The 19,707-nt window shown below is 47.5% G+C and overlaps 1 protein-coding gene and 1 long non-coding RNA gene across 15 annotated transcripts in view; one reads left to right on the forward strand and one right to left on the reverse strand.

Moving 5' to 3' along the window:
• Positions 1-1,250: 1,250 nt before the first annotated feature.
• Positions 1,251-19,707, reverse strand: part of MEGF11 (multiple EGF like domains 11) — a 255,625-nt gene continuing 237,168 nt past the window's right edge. For 6 of the 14 annotated variants that reach the window (XM_032122617.1, XM_032122616.1, XM_032122619.1 and 3 more), the window contains 4 exons: positions 14,823-14,889; positions 10,079-10,135; positions 3,870-4,076; positions 1,251-3,624 (listed from right to left, as the gene is read on the reverse strand). In XM_032122617.1, the coding sequence (XP_031978508.1) occupies positions 3,464-3,624; positions 3,870-4,076; positions 10,079-10,135; positions 14,823-14,889 (492 nt within the window). In that variant the 3' untranslated portion in view covers positions 1,251-3,463. Of the gene's footprint in view, positions 3,625-3,869; positions 4,077-4,926; positions 5,110-10,078; positions 10,136-14,822; positions 14,890-19,707 lie in introns of those variants that run through there. The other 8 variants (XM_032122621.1, XM_032122624.1, XR_004242750.1 and 5 more) reach the window with 7 other exon arrangements.
• LOC116450309 lies at positions 5,023-10,188 on the forward strand. The gene is made up of 2 exons (XR_004242753.1): positions 5,023-9,011; positions 9,128-10,188. It is a non-coding gene; the product is annotated as an uncharacterized LOC116450309 (long non-coding RNA).

A 19,707-nucleotide genomic window follows, 5' to 3' on the forward strand; every position in this document is an offset into this window, starting at 1 on the left:
GCAGATGGTGGGAGCACAAACTGCTGTGGGAGGCTGAGGACTTCTAAAGCAAAATCCAGTGGGGTCCGTACAGAGAGAGAACTTCTTATGTGGGAAATCCTTTGCCTCCTGTTCTGGGGTCTGTGCTGTGTTTTCCTAAGGACTGCAGGGCCCTGGCAGCAGCTCCTGGCCTGGGCTGGGTGACACTCCTGGGACAGGAAGGTGCTTCCCAAGGTGTTTTGGGAGAGACAATGCAAGTCATTATTCCATCTGAATGCTTTCCAATGGGGGATTGTCCTGTTCAGCTGCTGATTAATCATTCTGTTCCATAATTGGCACTACTTGTGTACTGAAGTGTCTCCTCCCTGCTAATGGGAGACACCTGATGGTAACAGACACTGCTTTGGGTCCTGGAAGGAGCTTTCTGAGATTCTGGATATTCCATATAATGCTTCAAAATGGACTTTGCTTGCTAAAAGCTTTTGCTGTCATTTACATATTTGAAAGCCTCAACTTTTAACAATTATTCAGCGAGCATCAGTGGTTCCTGTCTTTGATGGGAGTTGAGCTTCTGACTTAAGTCGAAAAGACATGGAATTGTTCTAATTTAAAGACATTTTTATTAAGCTGGAATTACTTATTCTATCAGTTCAGACCTGATGAATTTCCAGCCTTAAATAGCTTATTGAGTGTGGCTTGTCAAATAAGAAGATTACATGCTGGGCTTTAGTTAACAAGATTTTTAGAAATATGAAGCACAAATATTGAAAAGCTTCAGCACGTAGCAGGGGCTGCATTGCCTGGGATGCATTAATTCTGAAGGTGTTTCTGCTGCAAATCTGTGCTTGTGATTTATTGATTGGGCTCCCTGGGAGCTGCTGGGCTGCCTTGTGTCCTGTCCCATCACTGCTGGGTGACCATGGGTCCTCTGGCGTCCACCCGAAGGCCTGGGAACCTGCGAGTGGCCCAGGGCACTGTCAGTACACAGTGGGTGTGCAGGGGCTCTTCCAGCTGGGATTGTGCGTTCCCAGGAGTAGCACTGAGGTCAAACTGCCGAGGAACTGGGAGAAGGGTGTGCAGAGCCACTTACCTTTGGTTTACTCCGACTTGGAATGACAGCACTGGGTTTTCTGAGCAATCCTGCCAGTTCTATCCCAGCCTGGTGCCTGGGGGGTTTTGGCTGAGGGAAGCAGCCACATTGCCTGGAGAGCTTGGATCTGTGCAGGGCAGGAAGTTTTGCTCTGCAAATGAGTACGTTGGAGAACTACACATTGAGAGAAATTCAGTTTATTTTGTACAAGGTAGGATACCTTTGCACAGTGAACAAATATATTACAAATCTGTCTTGCCTTAAAAAAGTATTGCCATTTTGGTGCCTGTTTCCTAAGCTAATGCTGATATACAAGAAGGTACTTTTTTTTTTTGTTGGTTTTATTGTTTGTTTTTTTTTCCTGTGAAGCTCTATGCACATCGTTGCATTTGGTTTCAAAATCCTGCTTTGAAAAAAAACCAAACAGCTGAGCACATCTCTGCTCTCTGGAGTCTCATTGCAAACTACAGCAACACACAAACATGGGTCAGGCCAGCAGCTGAGGCTGCTTGTGCTGGGTGCCGAGGTGGGTCTTAATGAGAGTATTCCTTATCCAACTGCCTTTCTCTTGATATTTTTGAGGTAAGTCTTTCCATTCATGTACTTAAAATATATTCCTACTAGGCCTACAAAATAATTCTTTCCTTACATCTCAAATGAGGCTTTCCTGGAAAACAAAATTGCTATTGCTGATTGGGCACGGCCCCCATGCATGCATGCAGCATTTGGGAAACCTCGTGGGCAGGATCTTGTGGCTCGGTCAGTGGCTGCTCTGGGAGCCTGGGGCTTTCCAGGCTCAGGTTGGGGGTTCAGAGCCAGCCTGACCACCTGGAGAGTCCTGGCTCCAAGGGACAAAGCTCCTGGGGCAGGATGCCCAGGGCCAGGGGCTTTGATCCCAGGTGTGAGGCTGAGCCCCTATGTGGGGCCACGGCTGGGTCCCACCATAGTACTCTGAGTGATCCAGGAGTATTCCTGGAGCCGGGATCCAGCCACTGCCCCCGAGCTGGAGGGGTCCTCTTGCCAGTCCCAGAGCCCAGCAGGTCACACCTGGGATTGTGCTGAGAGCAAACCCACGGGGCTGGTGTTGTCCTCTTCTGCTTCCATCACACTGGTGAATGCGCAACAGAATATTTTTTATATTTAAAAGGCAATCAACTTGCTATTTCCACGTTTGCCTAATAAAATTACATACTTAGAGTCAATACTACTTCATGCTCAAAATCTACAAGGAACTAACGGCAAGTACTCTACTTTTCTAGGTCAATAGAGGTTATAAATTAAAAAAACAAGTATCATGGTGGCTCAGTCCAAAATTTTACCATGGGTCAGACCCTTAATAATTACTTCACAAACAGCTGCTGAAAAAGAAAACCCAGTTTCAGCTCCATTTAATGACATTTCAGGTAGAATCATCAATGGATAAAGTTGCACTACATGGTAATGCACATCAGATTCAGCGGTGTCATCAGTGGCATGCTGACAGTGAATCATGAGGAGATGGTTTGGAAAGATGGGAGAGAGAAGCCGATGTGGCTCAGCTTTGGGAAAGGAAATGAAACCAGGGCTGGTCTGTGCAAACCTGCAGTGTCCCGGGCAGGAATTGAAGGGGCAGCAGTTTAAGCTGCCCGATAGATCTGCTGGATTTACCTACCAAAAGAGAAGCTGCGTACGGAAAATCAAAGCCTACCTGTGCCAATCAAAGTTAGAAGTGTGGTAAGATGGGTGTTAGACTCATTGTGGAAACTCCATTCATTAGCAGAGATCGGGACGTTTGGAAAGATTTTAAGAACTGCACAGAAAGTGTCTGTGTTAATAATCCTCAACTCAAATTCTCTGGTGCTGAATATAGAGATGACAATCTCAGTGCTGATTACCAAGCGTGATCTGCACAGGTTGCACTTGGTGATGGCAGTAAATGAGCTTTCCAGACAGTGAAATGACAAATTTCCCTGCTCGCGTTCAGAAAAATGTCCATTCCCATGACAAAGATGAAAATAAATTCCAGTGTATTCCTAGTCACCTTGTTCCTAACAGTAAAAGGTTTCTTGATTCAGTTGGTAGAAATGTACATCTTGAAGTCCCTTCTACTTAGCATGTTTTTGTGGTTTTATTTTACAGCAAAGCCAGGGTTAGAACACACGCCACGGAGCATGAAGACACCTTCCTGGGGTGATGTACTCCAGTCCCACGTGGAGGAGGCTCTCGTTAGTTCCAGGTACCCATATAAAAATGTCTATAAATAACATCATGCAGCAGCAGTTGGCCCAAGCTGATGTCGTGTTAGGTCCTTGCCAGTCCGCAGTCCCTCAGCAGCATAGGAAAGGAAGGAACGGCTTCTCCTCTGCTTCCTCACAGTCTGTGTTGGGAGCATAGTGCCCAGTGAAGTCCATCCCTCTAAGACTGCTTGTCCCAAGAAGGCCCATGTGTCGGGCTGTGCCGGACGGGGAGCAGGTCGTAGTGACCAGGAATGTGACTGTTCCTAGGCAGGTCGTATGGATTCTGGAGATAACTGGCACTCCGACTGCGGGCGTCTTGGACTATGCTGACAGTGGGCTCTGGGGGAGCAAGGAAAACTGGGTTGTGGTGACCAGCAGTGGTCCCAAAACTCCTGATCCTTGTGGGTCTCTTCCAGCTCAGGACATCTACCACTGTGGCTCTTAGCTCCCCAAACCAACACACCAATGCTCAGGCCTTCCCCCCCGCCAGTGCCTCCCTGCTCCATGCCAAGTCCAGGCTCCTTGTGCCAGGACAGGAGAAAACCAGCATTTCCACCAACCCCGCTGTGCCACCCACTGCTTACCAACTTCGTAGATATTTTTATTGGCTGTTGATGAAGTTGGCATTTCGGAATACGGGGACTCCCTGTGACCAGGCGATTTCATTTCCACATAGCTGCTCTCGGAGTGTTTGCAGGTTAAAATGGGGGGGTCTTTAATGGTGGCGTATGGGTTTTCACTGCTGTTCAGGGAACAAGTGCTGGAGCTGCACACAGATTCTTTCATATAATCTGCAAAACAAGAGTGGAGTGGGATTGTTAGGGTCGTTAGCACAATTAGGTTAATTACAACTGAGCCTCTGCAGGAAGGCTGAGGGGGACAAGGGGGCAGGGGATAAGGAAGATCCTTGAAGCCTCCAGCACAGACACCCGGCGCTTGTACTCTGGGTGTTCCAGACCATTGCATCCACCACTCACTAGCAGGAAAGAAATGAAAACCTGCTCAGTACTGAAGGTTTTCCTGTGAAAGGTTCTAGTTGTCGTTTATTGTGATACTTAATTTGAGGTGGCAATCCTTTCCCTCCCTCCCCCTAATTCCTACAGAGCCATATTCATCCCACTCCACCTGCCCTGCAGACCCAGGCGTGGCCATGGGCAGTCAGATCTTCTGCTGGGACCTGGGGTGCTCAGCCAGCTGCAGGGTGAGTCCTGGGGCCTTGGTCACATCTAGTGCCCTGTGTTGGAGTGCACAACATTGCCACAGGCTCAGAACTGCACCAGTGCAGCCTCTGCATGTGCAGTCCCTGCTGGTTTTGGGGTTATCCAGCATCCTACAAACAGGGAATGCTTGGGTTTCCACAGAGGGGGACAAGCCTCCATCTGAGCCTCACTTTTGCTCTGCTTTTTTTCCCCCCTTTGCTGTAGACATCTCCTGCTCCTCTTCCCTAGACTGGAGAGGAGGTGACAGAGGCACTACATGGGGACAACAAGGCTGGCATGAGAGCTGTGACCACTGGCCTGCCTGGTCAGTGATCCTGGTTGGGATAGGCCAGCCTGCTGCAAGGTACAGTGCCAGTCTTGCTTCAAAAATAAAAAACAATAGAGAATAAATAGGTCTTAACATTGACATTCAAGAACGTGCCATTGCTGCTGTGTGCATCCTGCTGGGCAGTGCCAGTAATTTAGAATTAGAGCGATGCAATGAAAGATGAGGCATTTTCTTGTGCTGGGTTACAGTACAAAGGCAGATCCTGGTATATATGAAATACTCCCGGTGAAATAGGGGGACTTGCAAAATAGCTGCAATCCCAGCTGCCCCCGCTGTCTAGTATGGGAGACAAAAAGAGAAATTCAGGTTAAGAAATAGACAGACAACACGATATCGCTTCTCCGCTCCAAACCTCAGCTCTGAGCCTGCCAGCCCCATCCTGCTCCTTCACGTGCCAGGTTTTCTCCACTGTGTGTGATTGTCCCTCCTTCAGCTCTGGGGTTGTGTCTGTATGTGTGTCTGTATCCATCACCCCTGGCCTGGTGCCCTTGGTCCTGGTTCAGCCCTGAGGGAGGTGCCAGGTCGTGCCTGCCACCTGCAGCCAGGGGTTGCCTTTCTGGGTTCTGATTTCAGCAAGTCTGGAGAGCCCTCAGCTCCCAGCATCAGTGAAAGCAGCTCGCTGGGAAGCTCCATTGCACATATACCAGCTGGGACCATCAGGGATGGGGAGACTGGCAGAGAGAGGCCTGGCACCAGTGCAATGTTTATTTAGTTATAAAACTTAGAAACTCCTCGTCTGACATCAGCCTGGGTGAGATGAGCAGTGCCTTTGCTTCCAAGTGAGACATGCCTGGTTTAGCACATGACAGGAGATGGGAACCAAGGCAACACCGACATCCCTTGGCTGTTGGCTGCAGGGTTTGTCCCTCCAGTGTCACCAACCCCATCCCGGTACAGATCAGTGGAAAACTGCCCCATCCCATCCTTCTACGGAGAGATGGAGCAACCGTGTGAGACCAAAGGCTTCTGCACATGAGTAAGCTCAGTGTTGGCTTTTGCTGTGTATGTGACTTAAATCCAGGTGCCAGAGTCTGGGATTTGTTGGTGTTAGAGGTGAGGAAACCACAGACAAACAAACAAAAGGCTCAGCTCCACCTGCCAGCAAGTTGCAGCTCCTGGTGGCTACTGCAGGTACATAGGGCTTATCAGGAGAGCCCGGGCAGCCTTTAATGAGCCAGCTCTGCATTTTGGGGTGAGGGGACATGAAGATTATCACCAACTTGCTTCTCCATTTCAAGCAGTGCTGCTGAGCAGATGCTCACAGGGTGAAAGTCAGGATTCCCTCTGTGCCGCAAGAGCCCACTGCAAAGCATTCTCTGTCGGCACCACAGCTGGGAGGAAACAAATCAAACCAGAGCTGGGTGTAGAGTCAGGAAATGTTGATTATAAAGGACTGCTGCTACTACAGCAAAGAAGGGCAGAGTGACAATTTCTGCTCCTGCCGAGCTGCAGCTGCAGGTAAATAGCTGTGTCGTTTGTTTATGGAATTGGGCCCATTGGAGCTGGCAAAGGCAAAAATCCCAGCACATCAGCTGTTTTATTTCATCCAGCTCAGCTGCTTTTATCTCCCTAAGCTAAAATTCACCTGTACTGACATTACCTCCCAGAAAGGTGTCCCTCAGCCCTTCCCTTCCCAGGACCAGTTGGAAGAGACCAGTGAACACCACTCGGGCTGCCCAGACTTGTTTGGCCTCTCCCAGGAATTGCCTTTTCCCAGGAGATACTGAGAAACAACGTGCCTGAGAGCCCATTCCTGCTGACGTAAACATGAGCTCTGTGTCTAGCTGGGATCAGACCTTTGCTTTGGATGCAATATATTTTATGGAGCACCAGTGGATGTTTGGGATTCTGGGTGCACCAGGGAGTCATTAGCCCTCAAGAAACATTATGTGCAAGATCAGGGAGGATTTAACTCTAAAGGCTGTAGAACTGCTGAGTTACTTTGTTATTAAGGTAATTTGGGGATAATTAAGAAGTCTGGCATCAATTGTCAAATTTTGTTTCATGAATTAATTTAAGCAGAACAAGCATATTTAGAGATCCCAGCCCATGGTGCTGCAGGCCCTGGTTGTGCTGCCTCCTCATCCCTCCCTGTCACAGGGTCCAGCTCTTGTGGAGGTGCGAGCTCTGCCCCACAGTGCTGGGGCTCACTGGAAGCACTCAGTCAGCTGGACTTCCAGAGAAATATTGGGAATACGCTCTGATTTTGAAGTCCCTGCCTTCTGCGTTGCCTGGATACCGATCACCAGACCTTTGGAGAGTTTATTTTTGTTAGCAGGGACTAGAAATGTCCCTCCCATGGACTGGGTTCCTCTCTTCTGCTCTGAATTTCCCCTGGCATCTTGATGACCAGCCTTGGAACCCACAGCTGAGGTGGAAGTGCTGAGAAGAGCTGCTGCACACAGGTACAAGGTGCTCTCCTGCTATTTAACCCCATTAGGGATGAAGTGCCTGTGCTGGCTGCTGTCCCTAACCTGGCCAGCCCTGGCTGCTGCAGGGGCAGTGACACAGCGAGGACCCATTACTGCTTTTCAGAGTGACACAGGAGTGGGGGCACATCCTGTACAACAGCCAGGGGAACCACTCTGAGCCCTGCATCCCTGGGATCAGTGCTTCTCTCTGCTGGGATTTTCCTGGCTCTTCCGCAAAGCATAGGGTATTTTTCCCTTAAAATGGTAGTGCCTGAGGTCACATCATTCCATCAGTGCAGCAGTATTCATTTAAAAAACAAACGTCTAAAACCAAAGGACTCAGCTGAAAGGAAAAGTTTGGGAATGGTATCACTGAGCACCATGCACAGGAAAGAAACTGCTCAGAAACCTGCTCTGAAAACCCTCATGCCTGTTGAGCCCCTGTCACCGGGTGCCCCAGGGCTCAGGGCTGGCACTGTGACATCCAGCTGCTCTCTGCTGCTGTCAGACACTGGGCTTGACACCTGGCAATCCCACACCTCTGTGCCTGACTCCCTGGAGCTCCACAGCAGCTCAGCCACCACACCCCTGGTGTTGGGCTGCATAGGGGACCCCCCTCTGCTGGTGCCCTGCTCTGGGCACAGCCCCCAGCTCCAGTCTTCTCAGAGACCTGGGGAAGCAGGAGGTGGCCCAGGTTCACTACAGCCTGGCCTTAGCCTCAAGACCCCTGTGCCCTCTCCCTGCAGGGTTCTGTCTGCTCCAGGAGCACTAGAGACCACTTCCAGCTGCAGGACAGGCTGTGCCCAGTTAGACCACACTGGTGGGAGAAGACATGGTTTTAAAGTGGATGAAAGTACATAAAAACCAAGCACCCGCCTGCCAAGTCTTTTTGCTGACAGAATCCAATTGTTTGGGACTGGGAGTTTCTTTCTTTCTATTTTTCCAAGGAATGTGGTGAATCAGGGCCTGGCAGAGCAAGGAGAGCTCACTCTGAGCGTTGGGCACATTCCCAGCTCCTCATGAGAGGAGACTCCCCTGGGACTGGCAGTGCCCACACTGCTACAGAGCCCCAGGGCTGCCTGAGCCCAGGAACTGACCTTCAGAGGGGCCTTGAGAACCTTCAGCCAGCCAAAGGCAGCTGCTTCTGAGAGACCTCAGCTCCTAAGTGCCTGCAGGTGAGCTCCCAAACATCCCTGGGAAGGCAGGTGTGTCCCTGTGTCCCGGCACCCTGCCCCTGCCAGTGCCAACCCTGCCTGTCTGAGACAGCTGAGCAGCCACAAACAATTCCAGCTGTGGCTTCTGAGCCTGATTTCTCAATTTTTAAGGAGATAAACATGTAAAGGAAATGGTTCAGATCCTAAAAATTAAACAAAATATGTAGCAGCAGAAAATGCATTTCACAGTTCACTGTCACTGTGATTCTTTTTCTCTGACCCCACTGGTCCCCCTCTGTGTGACTGTGCCTATGGATGGGAGTTCGTGCTGCATGTGTTTAAAGCACCTTTAAACTTAGTAAACACAGTAATTTAGTTTAAACTAATGAAGTTAATAGCTCCATGTAAAGAGAACAACTAGTTCTATTACAGTAAGAATTTTCTTTTGAAAAAGAGAATCATTGAAGTAGCTGAAACCAGTGGATTGAGTATTTTGTATATCATGAATTATATATATATCATATACATACATAATCCATTCAATATTTTTACTTTAGCTTTATCAACAAAGGATTGGTCATGGCTTCTTGGTTTCCTTCGGTGATTCTGTGTGGTAAGGTGATGTTTTAGCAAATATTGCATCTTTGTATTTTGAAAACAGCAGCTACAAAGTGATTATTGATCTCTAGGCCTGGCTATAAGCTGATTAATGCTTTTTATGTGGAATAGCTTTCGATATTCCTTGCTAGTTGAGACAGAGGTCTGGCTCTGGAGCACCTCAGCCATGGCAGGGCAGTGGGAGTCTGGCAACAGCACCAACTGTCCCGGTGACTCAGCCAACACCAGCCCAAGGGCATTACAGGAAGAGGCTGTGTGGTATTTCCCTCCTCGGCTCACTGAGGGACATTCCCAGACGTAACAGCCTTGGATTCAGATCAAGGACCTCAGCCTGAAAGCTGCCTGTTCCCCAGGAGACAGATTCCTTGCTCCATCTTCTGGAGCACAAGCTCAGTGTGCTAAACCCCAGCCCAATCTGCCAGGAGCTCTGGGAACTGCTGTGCCAAAGTGCTCCCGTGGTCCAGACGTAACTGGAGTATTTTGAATGTAAACCTGGAGGGAAAGTGAAATGTAAAACCACTGGCCCTGTGCTCGTGACTCATCTGAGATCCCGTTTTAGACCTGCCCTGGAGTCAGTGCCCACAACTGCTGATGCCAGAGTGAGGGGACCTCGACCTCGAGGAGGGCTCTTCTCCAGCTCTGCTCTAAATCCCTCTCAGCAAAGGGCATGAGCAGGGGCAGCTTCTTTCCTGGGGGCTTGCTTTAAGCTCAGGATGGCCAGGAGCCAAGACCAGGGAAACACCAGTCTGCCACCAGCAGCTGCCCCCAGAGCCCTTGTCGGTGGTCGGTGGGTCCTAAAGGAATGTGCTCTGGCCAGCTCCACCTGCCCCTCCTGCCCTGAGCTGAGCCCTCCCTTTCGCCTTGTGCTGCAAAGCCCGTGGCCCTGGGAAGCTTTGCATCCATAATTCATGGCCCAGGAGTGCTGGGAGCCAGGCAGGCAGCTCGTGTGGGTGCTGGCTCTGTCCCTCCCTGCCTGCACCGCCTCTCCCGGGCTCCTATCTCACCTCTTCTAGGACACCCTCCTCACACCTGGGCAGGGTTCTGCAGCTCTGGATACCATACCTTTGAAGCTTTTTTCCATTATGTATGTGTTCTGACGTCTATCCATCCCACAAGCACCTGCATAAAAATGATATATAATGGAAAACAAATAAATATTTATGTAAATTGGATTGCTTTGACTACTGAGCAGCATATATTCTTCCCTCTAAATTGTACATCAAGGCCGTCATTTAGGGAGGCTCTTAAGCACATCCTCAGCTGTAAGCACACACTCAGCTCCAGCGGGGAGTCTGTGCACGCCTGGAATTATGCATGTGCTTAAGAGCCTCCCTGGAAGGGAGAGCTCTCTGCAGCAGGGTTACCAAGAACAGCCATCCATCAGGAGATCAGGATAAAAACCATCTGCTGAGACATTCATTACTGGAATGGTGTGAAAGAAGCCTAAAACATGCCCTTTCAAATCTGAGTCTGCAGGTTGCGTTGCAGCACTCTGTGACTAATTTTAGGCTTTGTTTTGTTTGTGGAGAGTGTATTATTAACTCGCAGCCTTCGACTCTAAGGTGTGTACAATTTTCTTAAATTACCTACTATAACTTTGCTCATGAATTTGCACAGTTCAGTAACTGATGTGACAACAGTCCCTAAGTGACCACTGTGCTCTGACAGCACAGCCCCAGGAGCAGAGCTGACAGCAAACAATTCTGCTTTGTGCAGCTCCAGAGGAACTTGCTGTTCCTCACAGAAGCTGAGACAGAAGGGAAGGGGGACCTTTTTACATTTTCACTCCCGCAAATTACCCTAGATATCAATCAAAAGGAAAATCTAATGTAAGCCTTTAAATATTTTTAGCTATAGAGTCTCGTATTTCCTATTGACTGGGACAATCAATACAAATTTGGTTACTGAGAAATGTCTTTGTGGCTTATGGGATTCCCAGTCAAGCAACTCAGTTACACTGGGAAAAGAGCCCCACAAACAGTGTATCCCAGAGGTCTCCAAGTTATTTGTCCTTGTGTGTCCTCTGGTCTATGCAGAAAAGTTGTCATGGCCATGGGCAATGCTGTACCAGCCCCTTTTTCATGACAGCTTCATTTTTTTTCGCTAAATAAGGGAAATGACTAAATTAGACATTAAATGTGCTCCCGGCACATCAAAGACAAACCAAGCCTTTGCTCTGGTTCTCCGTGCCCATCCCTGAGCACAGGAAAGGGGCTGGTGGGACCTGACTGGCTCTCTGTGATGGGGCTCTTCTGGCCACGAGTGACCCCCCCAGTCCATTTGAGCACCTTCTGCTTTGTTTTGCAGCCCTAGTGCTGAGACAATTCCCAGACTCACCCTGGTGCAGAGGGCAAGGCAGACTGGGAGGTTTGGGCAGCTCTGTCCCAGAGCAGGATTAGCTCTGTGCTCTTTCCCTCCTGTGTTCTGCTCGGGCAGAGTTGGAGCGAGGAGGATGGAGCGAATTCATTCCTTGGCCGACAGCCACAGCGCTGGGGCTCCCTGTCCCAGCAGTGGAGCTCCCCAAGGCCATCCCTGGGGATCACACGTCCTCCCCCTGCCAGGGCTGAGCAAATCTCCAAGGGCAGCAGTGTCCAAGCAGTATCTGGGGCTCACCCCATGGAGCAAGGCTGGGAGGAGCAGCTGGAGAGCTCTCAGCTGGGGTCCCAGGGGGAAGGGGCTGTACCCATGGAGAGGCAGTGACAGGGAACAAAGGGGACCCAGGCTGACCCATGGGAAGGTGCATTGCCCTTGGGAGGGACACACAGCCCCTCAAAGCCTTTCCCAACCTATTCCCTGTAATTCTACCTTTAGTTTTCTCTTTTATCTGTTACAATACTGCGGGTTTATGACCCATTTTTTTTGTATTCACTGAGTTCCTCGGGAGGTGAAATGAATAATGGATACGTTATTTTTTAAACTGCAGTAGTAGTTAATGTGAAAAAGTCCTAAACAGGCCAGGGATCTGGCACTTCAAGGAAGTCCAGGTTTAAGTTTGAAGCTAAATTATCTGCTGGGGTGAAATCAGAATCTCAGCTGGAAATAGTTTTCCACACCTTTTGGCTTTGAGAAAAAAGTGAAGTCAGCTGTGAATCAAACTTATAGCCTTTGGTCCTCTGGAATAAATGCAGCTTTGAGTCACTCCGTTGTGCTGCAAATCCTACTTTAGTCTCTGCATCCAGGACTGCTGTTGAAAAAACATTCCAGATAAACCCACCCCTGCTTGCAGCTGCTCCAGCTAATGAGACAAGAACCTTTCCTGAGCTCAGGTCAGTGGTTTAGGAGCTTTGACCTGCTTGGGATGGGAGCTGGAAGCTGGGCTCTGCCACTGCTCAGTGCAGACTGGACTAGAGCAAGAGGGATTACTCACAGGGCAAATAATTCCAGTTCTGCAACACGAGACAGAGAAAATGCAAGGACAAGCCATTCCCTGAAACAAGGACTAGGCTGCCTTGGGCAGGCAGTGACACACAGAAGGGTAACAAAGTCACCTCTTCTTGGCACCACAGAGTCCCCGGACTCTGATGTCCGAAGCCCACATCCATGGGAACAACCTGTACTCCTCCCTAGACTCCATTGAACAGACACAATCAGCTCTCTGATAAAGCCTGCTATTTGAAGCTCACAAGCAAATGTGCAGCAGTAAAAATACATGCTTTGTCCTTGCATCTCCCGCTTGGAAAGAACACAAACCTGGCAAAAAAAGTCCTGCAAAACAGGTAAAACACCTGCAGTCTGGTGAGATCCACTGCAATTAAGAAAATCCTTATCACTGCAGGTTTTAGGAGATGAGTGTTCGGGTTAATTTTGACATGGATATTCTTATAATTTCCTTTCCCCAGCTATAATTCATATTTAGGCCACTTGCAGTTTCTAACAGGGTACAGGCATTTCTGGGAGCCTGGTGCTCCTCATCTGCTGGGTCCCATCCTTTGGGATTGCTGCTGCAGCCAGGGTACTCGCTGGCTGAGGAACCAGTGGAGAGTTTCCATCCCTTCCCAATTTCTCCTCAATTTCTCCTCCATTTCCCTTTCTCTTCCCCACCTTTGTCTCACTCACACATCTGCTCTCCATGACTCTTCACAGGGTCACAGAAGAGGAGTTGGGCAGTTGTCCACTGCTATTTTAACTTTTTAATTGAATCTAGCCCTGCCCAAGGCTTGGCTGCTCTTCCAACACGGAGCATCTGTGTCATAAAACTAAGGCTGATCATGGGATGAGAAGATGGAACATGTTTTTAACTGTAGTACTTCCATGTGTGATGCAGTTTGAAGGTCAAGATTCCCTGTGTGGCTTTATTAATCTTAACTTTTATGTTTATAATTCCAAGTTGAAAATTTTCACTTTCTTCTGAAATTTGCACAAGAGGAACCTGCAGCTTTTATTGCACAACAGCAATAGCAAGAAATGAAAACTTTTTATTTTCATGTAAAAATGGCCTTGATCTGAGCAAGGATTCAACATTATGAAAGTTAGCATGAGCAGGCATTAATTCTGGAACTAGAAAGAAAGTAATCTAATTTCATCAATTAGTTTGAAAAAAGAAAGTAAAAGTTATCTTGGATGCAAAATGCTGTAGGAAAAAATTGAGTATTTTGCTGGAGGCCACTTAGCTAAAGTATTTGTCACTTCTAGATCATTCTTGCTGCAGAGGCATTTAGCATCGTTTCTGCTGGTAAAATAAAATGCATGAATGCAGGACAGATGTGGCACATGGGGAGCTCAGGACAGCACACTTAAACACAAATAAACCAAATAGTGTGTACAAAAAGCAGCAAAATGGTAAAAGGAAAATTAACTTGGTTTGAGTAGCATTTGGAAACCCTCCCACACAGCCCCCTCCATGTCACATACAGATAAGCACAACAGTGGTTCTGCAGCTTGTTACACAGAAAACATTGATGGTTTTAAGGATGAAGAGATTTTGCACTGAAGCTTGACAGGTTTGTGATTTTCCTGATGCAGGGAAGAGTTATCTTTGGAGTGAGGCATGGTGTGGGACCAGGGGCAGTGGCAGGGTGTGATGCCTGGTGCTGCCCTATGTTCATTCCTTTGCTGTGTGAGCTGTGAGATAGTTGACCTTAAAAATCCTGTAATACTCCTTAATGCTGCACTTTCCCTCCTCCTGCATATTTTCAGTGAGATATTACTAATCTCAGTAAAGGACAGGGCAAATGCTTTCGGCCACTGACAAGCCAAACTCCAAGTGCTCAGATAGGAAAACAAATAACATCCAAAGCACTAAATCTGGGCAGGATTTGAGCTAAGAGCTGCTAAAAACCCTGTTAAAACTCAAGCCAGGGAGAATGAACTCAGAACAGGCAATTAAACTTCACTCTTGGCTTGGTTGCACTGGCTGGTGGTTCAGAATTGCCATGGAATGATTTACTGAGAGATAACAGAGCATTGCACACCCCAGCTCCCACAAAGGCTACACACCTTCATCAAGATGCCAGTATTTAGTGCTAAGCTTTATTAAGCATGAAAGGAAAAAAAAAATGCCAATTTTGAATTTTTAATGTCCTGAGTTAGTCCTTAAAAAAACATTTATAGATTAGATGATAGTGATTCGACAGAGCAGCCTTGGATGGGAGACTAAAATGAATATTGACTCTGCTTTCCCAGTCTGTGGTTTGTGGTAAAGGAAACAATTTTTAATTCTCCATCTTTCACTACTGGCAATTCTGGTTGTGAAATAAAGACAACACCAATATTCCTCATTATTGTTAATGCCTTTATGAAGGGCTGATTTGGATTTGGAATTGCTCAAAAGTCTACTAAAGGGTTAAAGTGTTTAAAAATTACTGACCTAGTTCATTCAGATAGCTGTAGGGTCTCCAGTCTGCAGTTTCTCTGTCAAGGATTTTGTTACTGAGCTGTTCAAAGAGTATGATAATGGGTTAATACTGGAAGAGACAGACAGTTCCCACCCCAGACTACAGCCCAAGGATGTCCAGAATAAAAATGGGAGGTGACTCCTGCCTTGGCCTCACCATCTCAGCCCTTTATCTGTGTGAGCTGGACAGTTGTTCACTAGCATTAGGGAAAATCACAAAGGAAAGTCACTTCACCAAGCCATGAACACAAACATGCTGGAAAACACAGGATCTCCTTTGGAACCATGACCTGGATGCCTGTGGACATGGAGTGACACGCTCCAAAATAACCCATGGGGATGGATGGATCAAACCCCCTACACCAGCATGCAGACAGGGGCTGCTTGGAGCTACAGGATCTGCTGAGACAGCTGTGGGTTCAGTGACAAGAGATGCAAGGGGGACATGAGTTCTCTCAGTTCAAGGAAAATAACTTTGGCAATAACGGAGTACAAAGGCCTGTGTGGATCTGCCAGCGAAGAGGAGAGTCCAGGGCTGCCCTCCAGGTGCTGCTGCTGGGACAGCATCTCCCAGAGCATGCAGTGGAAGGAGAGGGGCCTCTACTTTGGGGGTCCACGGCCCCACTGGGCTGGGACAAGCAAAAAGGGCTCCACAGTTGAGTGGTCACCAGCTGAGCCCTGCAGGGAGGGTCTGGGAATTGCTGTAGGTGTTGAAACTGCTGAGTTTTCCACCTAGCATTATTCCCTTGAAAGCCACACCTGCTGGAATACAGCTGGTCCTTAGGAAGTGTCAATTCAAGAGCAAATCCCAACCTTGTTTCTGAAGAGTTATGAAGCCATCATTGCCCTCCTGTGTCATCATTGCCCTTTCAGACTGGGAAGGCTCCTGCTGTGTTTGGGAGCATTCAGCTCTGCTATTTTACTGTATTTACAAGAAAATGCTTAACAAAAATGAGGTTAAAATTAAAAGAGAGCATTCAAAATTACCACATTTCATTTTTCATGATATCTCATTAATTTTTGCTTAGCTGTCTCAATGGTTTTTTAGACCTGGAACAAAAAACCTACTGAGGTATTGAAGCCTCTTGGGATATTAAACCCCAGCTGGCACTCAGCACCTACAGCGACATTCTAAAGGCATTTTCACCCCTCCACAGCCCTATCCAACAGCCCTCAGTGCCACTGCCACCCAATCTCGGGATGCAGCATCCCGATGTTGTCCCTGTGGCAGGGGGATGAAGAGCAGATATGTTTGCAATGTGGTCACTGGGAGGAATTCAACCCTTGACACCATCAGTTCTCCTCAGCAGAGCCCATGGCTTCAGTCTTCTCTTCAAAACTTACAGCCAGAACACAAATGCTGATTTTTCAACCCAGCTGCACCACTTAGAGCACATTTATTAAAGTCGGGGTTTCTATTAAAAGCTGTGGGTTTGCAGGATTTATAAATCAGCTCACAAACCTAAAATTTGGCATGAAGACCTATGGGCTAGAATTGATTTTTTAAAATGAAATGATTTGGGGACATTTCTAAGTTTTTCTGAATGCAGCAATTAGGAAGAAATGTGATTATAGCTGTCTCTTTGTGCTACTATAATTTCTTAACACACTGTAATTTGTTAACTTTTTTTTTTTTAAGATAGAAAATACTTCAATTTTTACTGTGAAGCAAAATTGATTTTCTGGAGGAAGAAATCCTTCATAGTAAATTTATCCATTAAAATTCCAGGCTGGTAATTTTAGCAATTTGGTTAAAACTACCTCATATCTGGCAACTTTTCCTTTAAGATCAACGAGATACCAGCCTGAATAAAGCAAAGTCATTATCTGCCTGTCTGAAATAGCTGGATAGATGACAGTGGCCACTTGATCACCACCAGCCATTTGTCACTGCTCAGGTTTTTAGGTCCATGGTGATTAGGCAAAGAAGTGCTGGCAGGAATTCCATCATACTTTTATCTTCCAGGAGAGCAATCAATAATTTGCCATTTATTTCCCCGACTACTGACTTCAGATCTCCCTGGTCCAAGCTTGTGCTGCTCACTTTTAGATGCTCATCCTGAACATTCTGCAGCCATTCTGTATTTTCAGTCCTCCTTTTTCTTGGGCAAGTTTTAGTCAAAGGTACTTTAATGATGCTTTCTGTACTGAATTCCTTTTTATTAGCTGGGTGACATCCAGTCAGACCATTTCCAGTGACCTCTGTTTTCCAGTTTCTAATTTTATGTGAAGTCTTTGGTAGAATTTAGAACTTCCTTTAATAGATGTGAAACTGCTGGCTTTAAAAATTCAGGACATCTAATAGCAATTGATTTTTATGACGTCTGCAGAAACCAACACCTGGACTTTTGCTGCGATGCTGGAAGGGAGTGAGGGTGGAATTATGTGCTTTGCAAAATCTCAAGGTGAGAATCCTCCATTTGCTTTTGACCAGTGCAGCAGCCTCATTCTTTACACAGAGGATTCTTCACAAACTTTGCAGCACTTGGTAAAAGTGAGATGTTTTTACTTCATGCACAACTCAAAAACTCAAATACAAAGCTGGCATTGAAGCCCTGAGAGTGGTTCTGTGAGTGGTCCTGCCTAACACCCTTTGAGCAAAATAGGTCCTGAAATCTGGTCTGTAGCTCCAGCAATGAGAGCTCTGAAGTAAAGACATGGGTATGGAGGTAAGTAATCTCTGTTTATGTCCTTTGGAAATTTTTGGTGCAGTAATTCTGTGGCAAAAGTTCACCTGAGTTCATGTCTGATACTCCTTGGTAACTTGCAGCATCATTACTAGTTGGTGCTGCACATGTCATGAGAAAAAGGCCAAACCTACTTGTAGAAGAAAGGTCAATGTTTGGCTTCACTTAAACTCACAGTAAGGTATCTCTTGACTCCAGCATTTCCCCCAAGGTGACTTGCCAAGCTCAATCCCATGGGAAGGGCAAAGTGCTGGGAGTTAAAAACCTGTCCTGAGCTGCTGGAGCCTCCTCCTGAACCTCAGAGCTGCAGATCATTCTTGGGGACCTTGCACAGAGATGAAGCTCAGCCCTACAAGCTCCTGCTGGCACCTGGCACAGGCCTGGGGACAGGACTGGAAGGGCTTGGATCACCCAGTCCCTGTGTCCAGCTGCCTTTTACTGCAAACACCCAGGCACATGATCCCTCAGAGAGCCGATCAAGCTCCATTTTAACAGTAATCAGGTTTCTTTGTCCCATTAGTCTTCCTGGAAAGCTATTCCAAAATCTCACTGATCTGATGGTAGAAATCTAATTTCCAGCTTCAATGCATTCATGGCCAGTTCATCCTCATTCGTTCTTGTGCCAGCTCTGTCATCTCACTTAAATAGCTCTCCTCCCTCCTCGTGTTTACCTTGCTGTATTTATAGATGGCAATCATGCTCCCCCTCAGCATTCATTTTGCCAGATAAAAGCAGCCAAGCCTTTTTTCAGTCTCTTCTCATAGGCTCCCCCTTATCCTCCTCCTTGTTTTCCTCCTGCCCGTGTTCCACAGAGACTGCTGTGCTCTGCTGGCACAACCACCCAGCCCCAAACACACTGTGGGGGGTTTAATGCCTCCACTGCTACTTGTCTCTCAGCAGCTTCAATGATTCACCTTCAGGATCCTGAGCAGTGGCCTAATGTCTGTCTGGCAGAGGGGGAATGAGGAGGTGAGATCCTTCTCCCTGCTGAAGCTTGGCCCTGCTCCTGTCCTGTGCAGACAGACCCGTGTCACAAACTGTCCCCAGTGCAGTGCTGGGCCCTCCAGCTCCTGCTAAATCCTCACCCACCCCCTTCCGTCCAGAGGTGCCACCCTAAGAACTGCAGCAGGGTCAGTACACAGGGCTGGGAGCCCCGGCCAAAGATTCTGGAGATGTGAGAGGGATGGGAGAGGAGAGAAGGAAGGAAATAGGAATTATATATGTAGAGTTGGGGGAAAAAGGAGACTAGGAAAAGGGACACGAGAAAAAAAAAAGACAATAGAGTGGAGAGATCACCAAGAAAAGAGGGGAGAAAAGGCAAAAGCCACAGAAAGGAAGGAGAGAAGGGCAGGGAAGCACAGGAGAGAAAACTCTTCTCAACCCTCCTCAAACTGGAGCAGGGCTCCCAGCTGTCCTGCCTTTGTGCTTTGCCCAAGCTCTGAGGGAGGAATGGCTCCAGCCCATCGCCTCCAGGCCTGATCTCCTCGGAGCACAGGGAGGATAACACACCCTGGGCTCTGGCTCAGCACATCAGAGACTCTGCCATTTTTTTTCATTTTGCTTCTGTGCTGGTTCCTTTGTGACCCCAGCTGGCACTATAAGAAATGAATCCTCCATGTACAACTTGTGCACATTTCTCTGCAGAAAGTGAGAATGGCACCAGGCAAACTGATTTGGAAATGAACTCGTTAAGGCAGCTATTAGGGCTTTATATGCTCCTTTGTCTTACTTGGCTGCAGAGCTGCAGACAGACAAAGTGTATTTTTGGCCATCCTCAGCTATTCAGCACTGCAAAGCATTCTCATTAATAAGTGAGATGGTGGGAGATCTAAAGGAAATATCAAGCCATATATTTTGATAAATGCCCTGAAAATACCAGTTCTATTGGTCTTTCAGTGCCTATCAGGACAACCTGACTGACTACAATGGCCAGAGCTGCAGCAGGGGGAGCAGCTTTCGGGCGAGTCCCAAAGCACCACTTGGGGATTAAACCTTTCCAGCAGCTTAATTTTTGAAGTAGTTCAGTGAGAAGATGGCACTGCAGGCTGGGAATCCAGGATAGGTGCTGGCTTTGACCTTTTTAGAATTCATTTAAATTTCTGCAAAAGGATTAGTGGTCCAGATGGACACTCATCCTAAATTTGACATTTATGAGCGTTTGCACTTTCAAT

Source organism: Corvus moneduloides, chromosome 13, assembly GCF_009650955.1.
Source record: "Corvus moneduloides isolate bCorMon1 chromosome 13, bCorMon1.pri, whole genome shotgun sequence".
Lineage (NCBI taxonomy): Eukaryota > Metazoa > Chordata > Aves > Passeriformes > Corvidae > Corvus > Corvus moneduloides.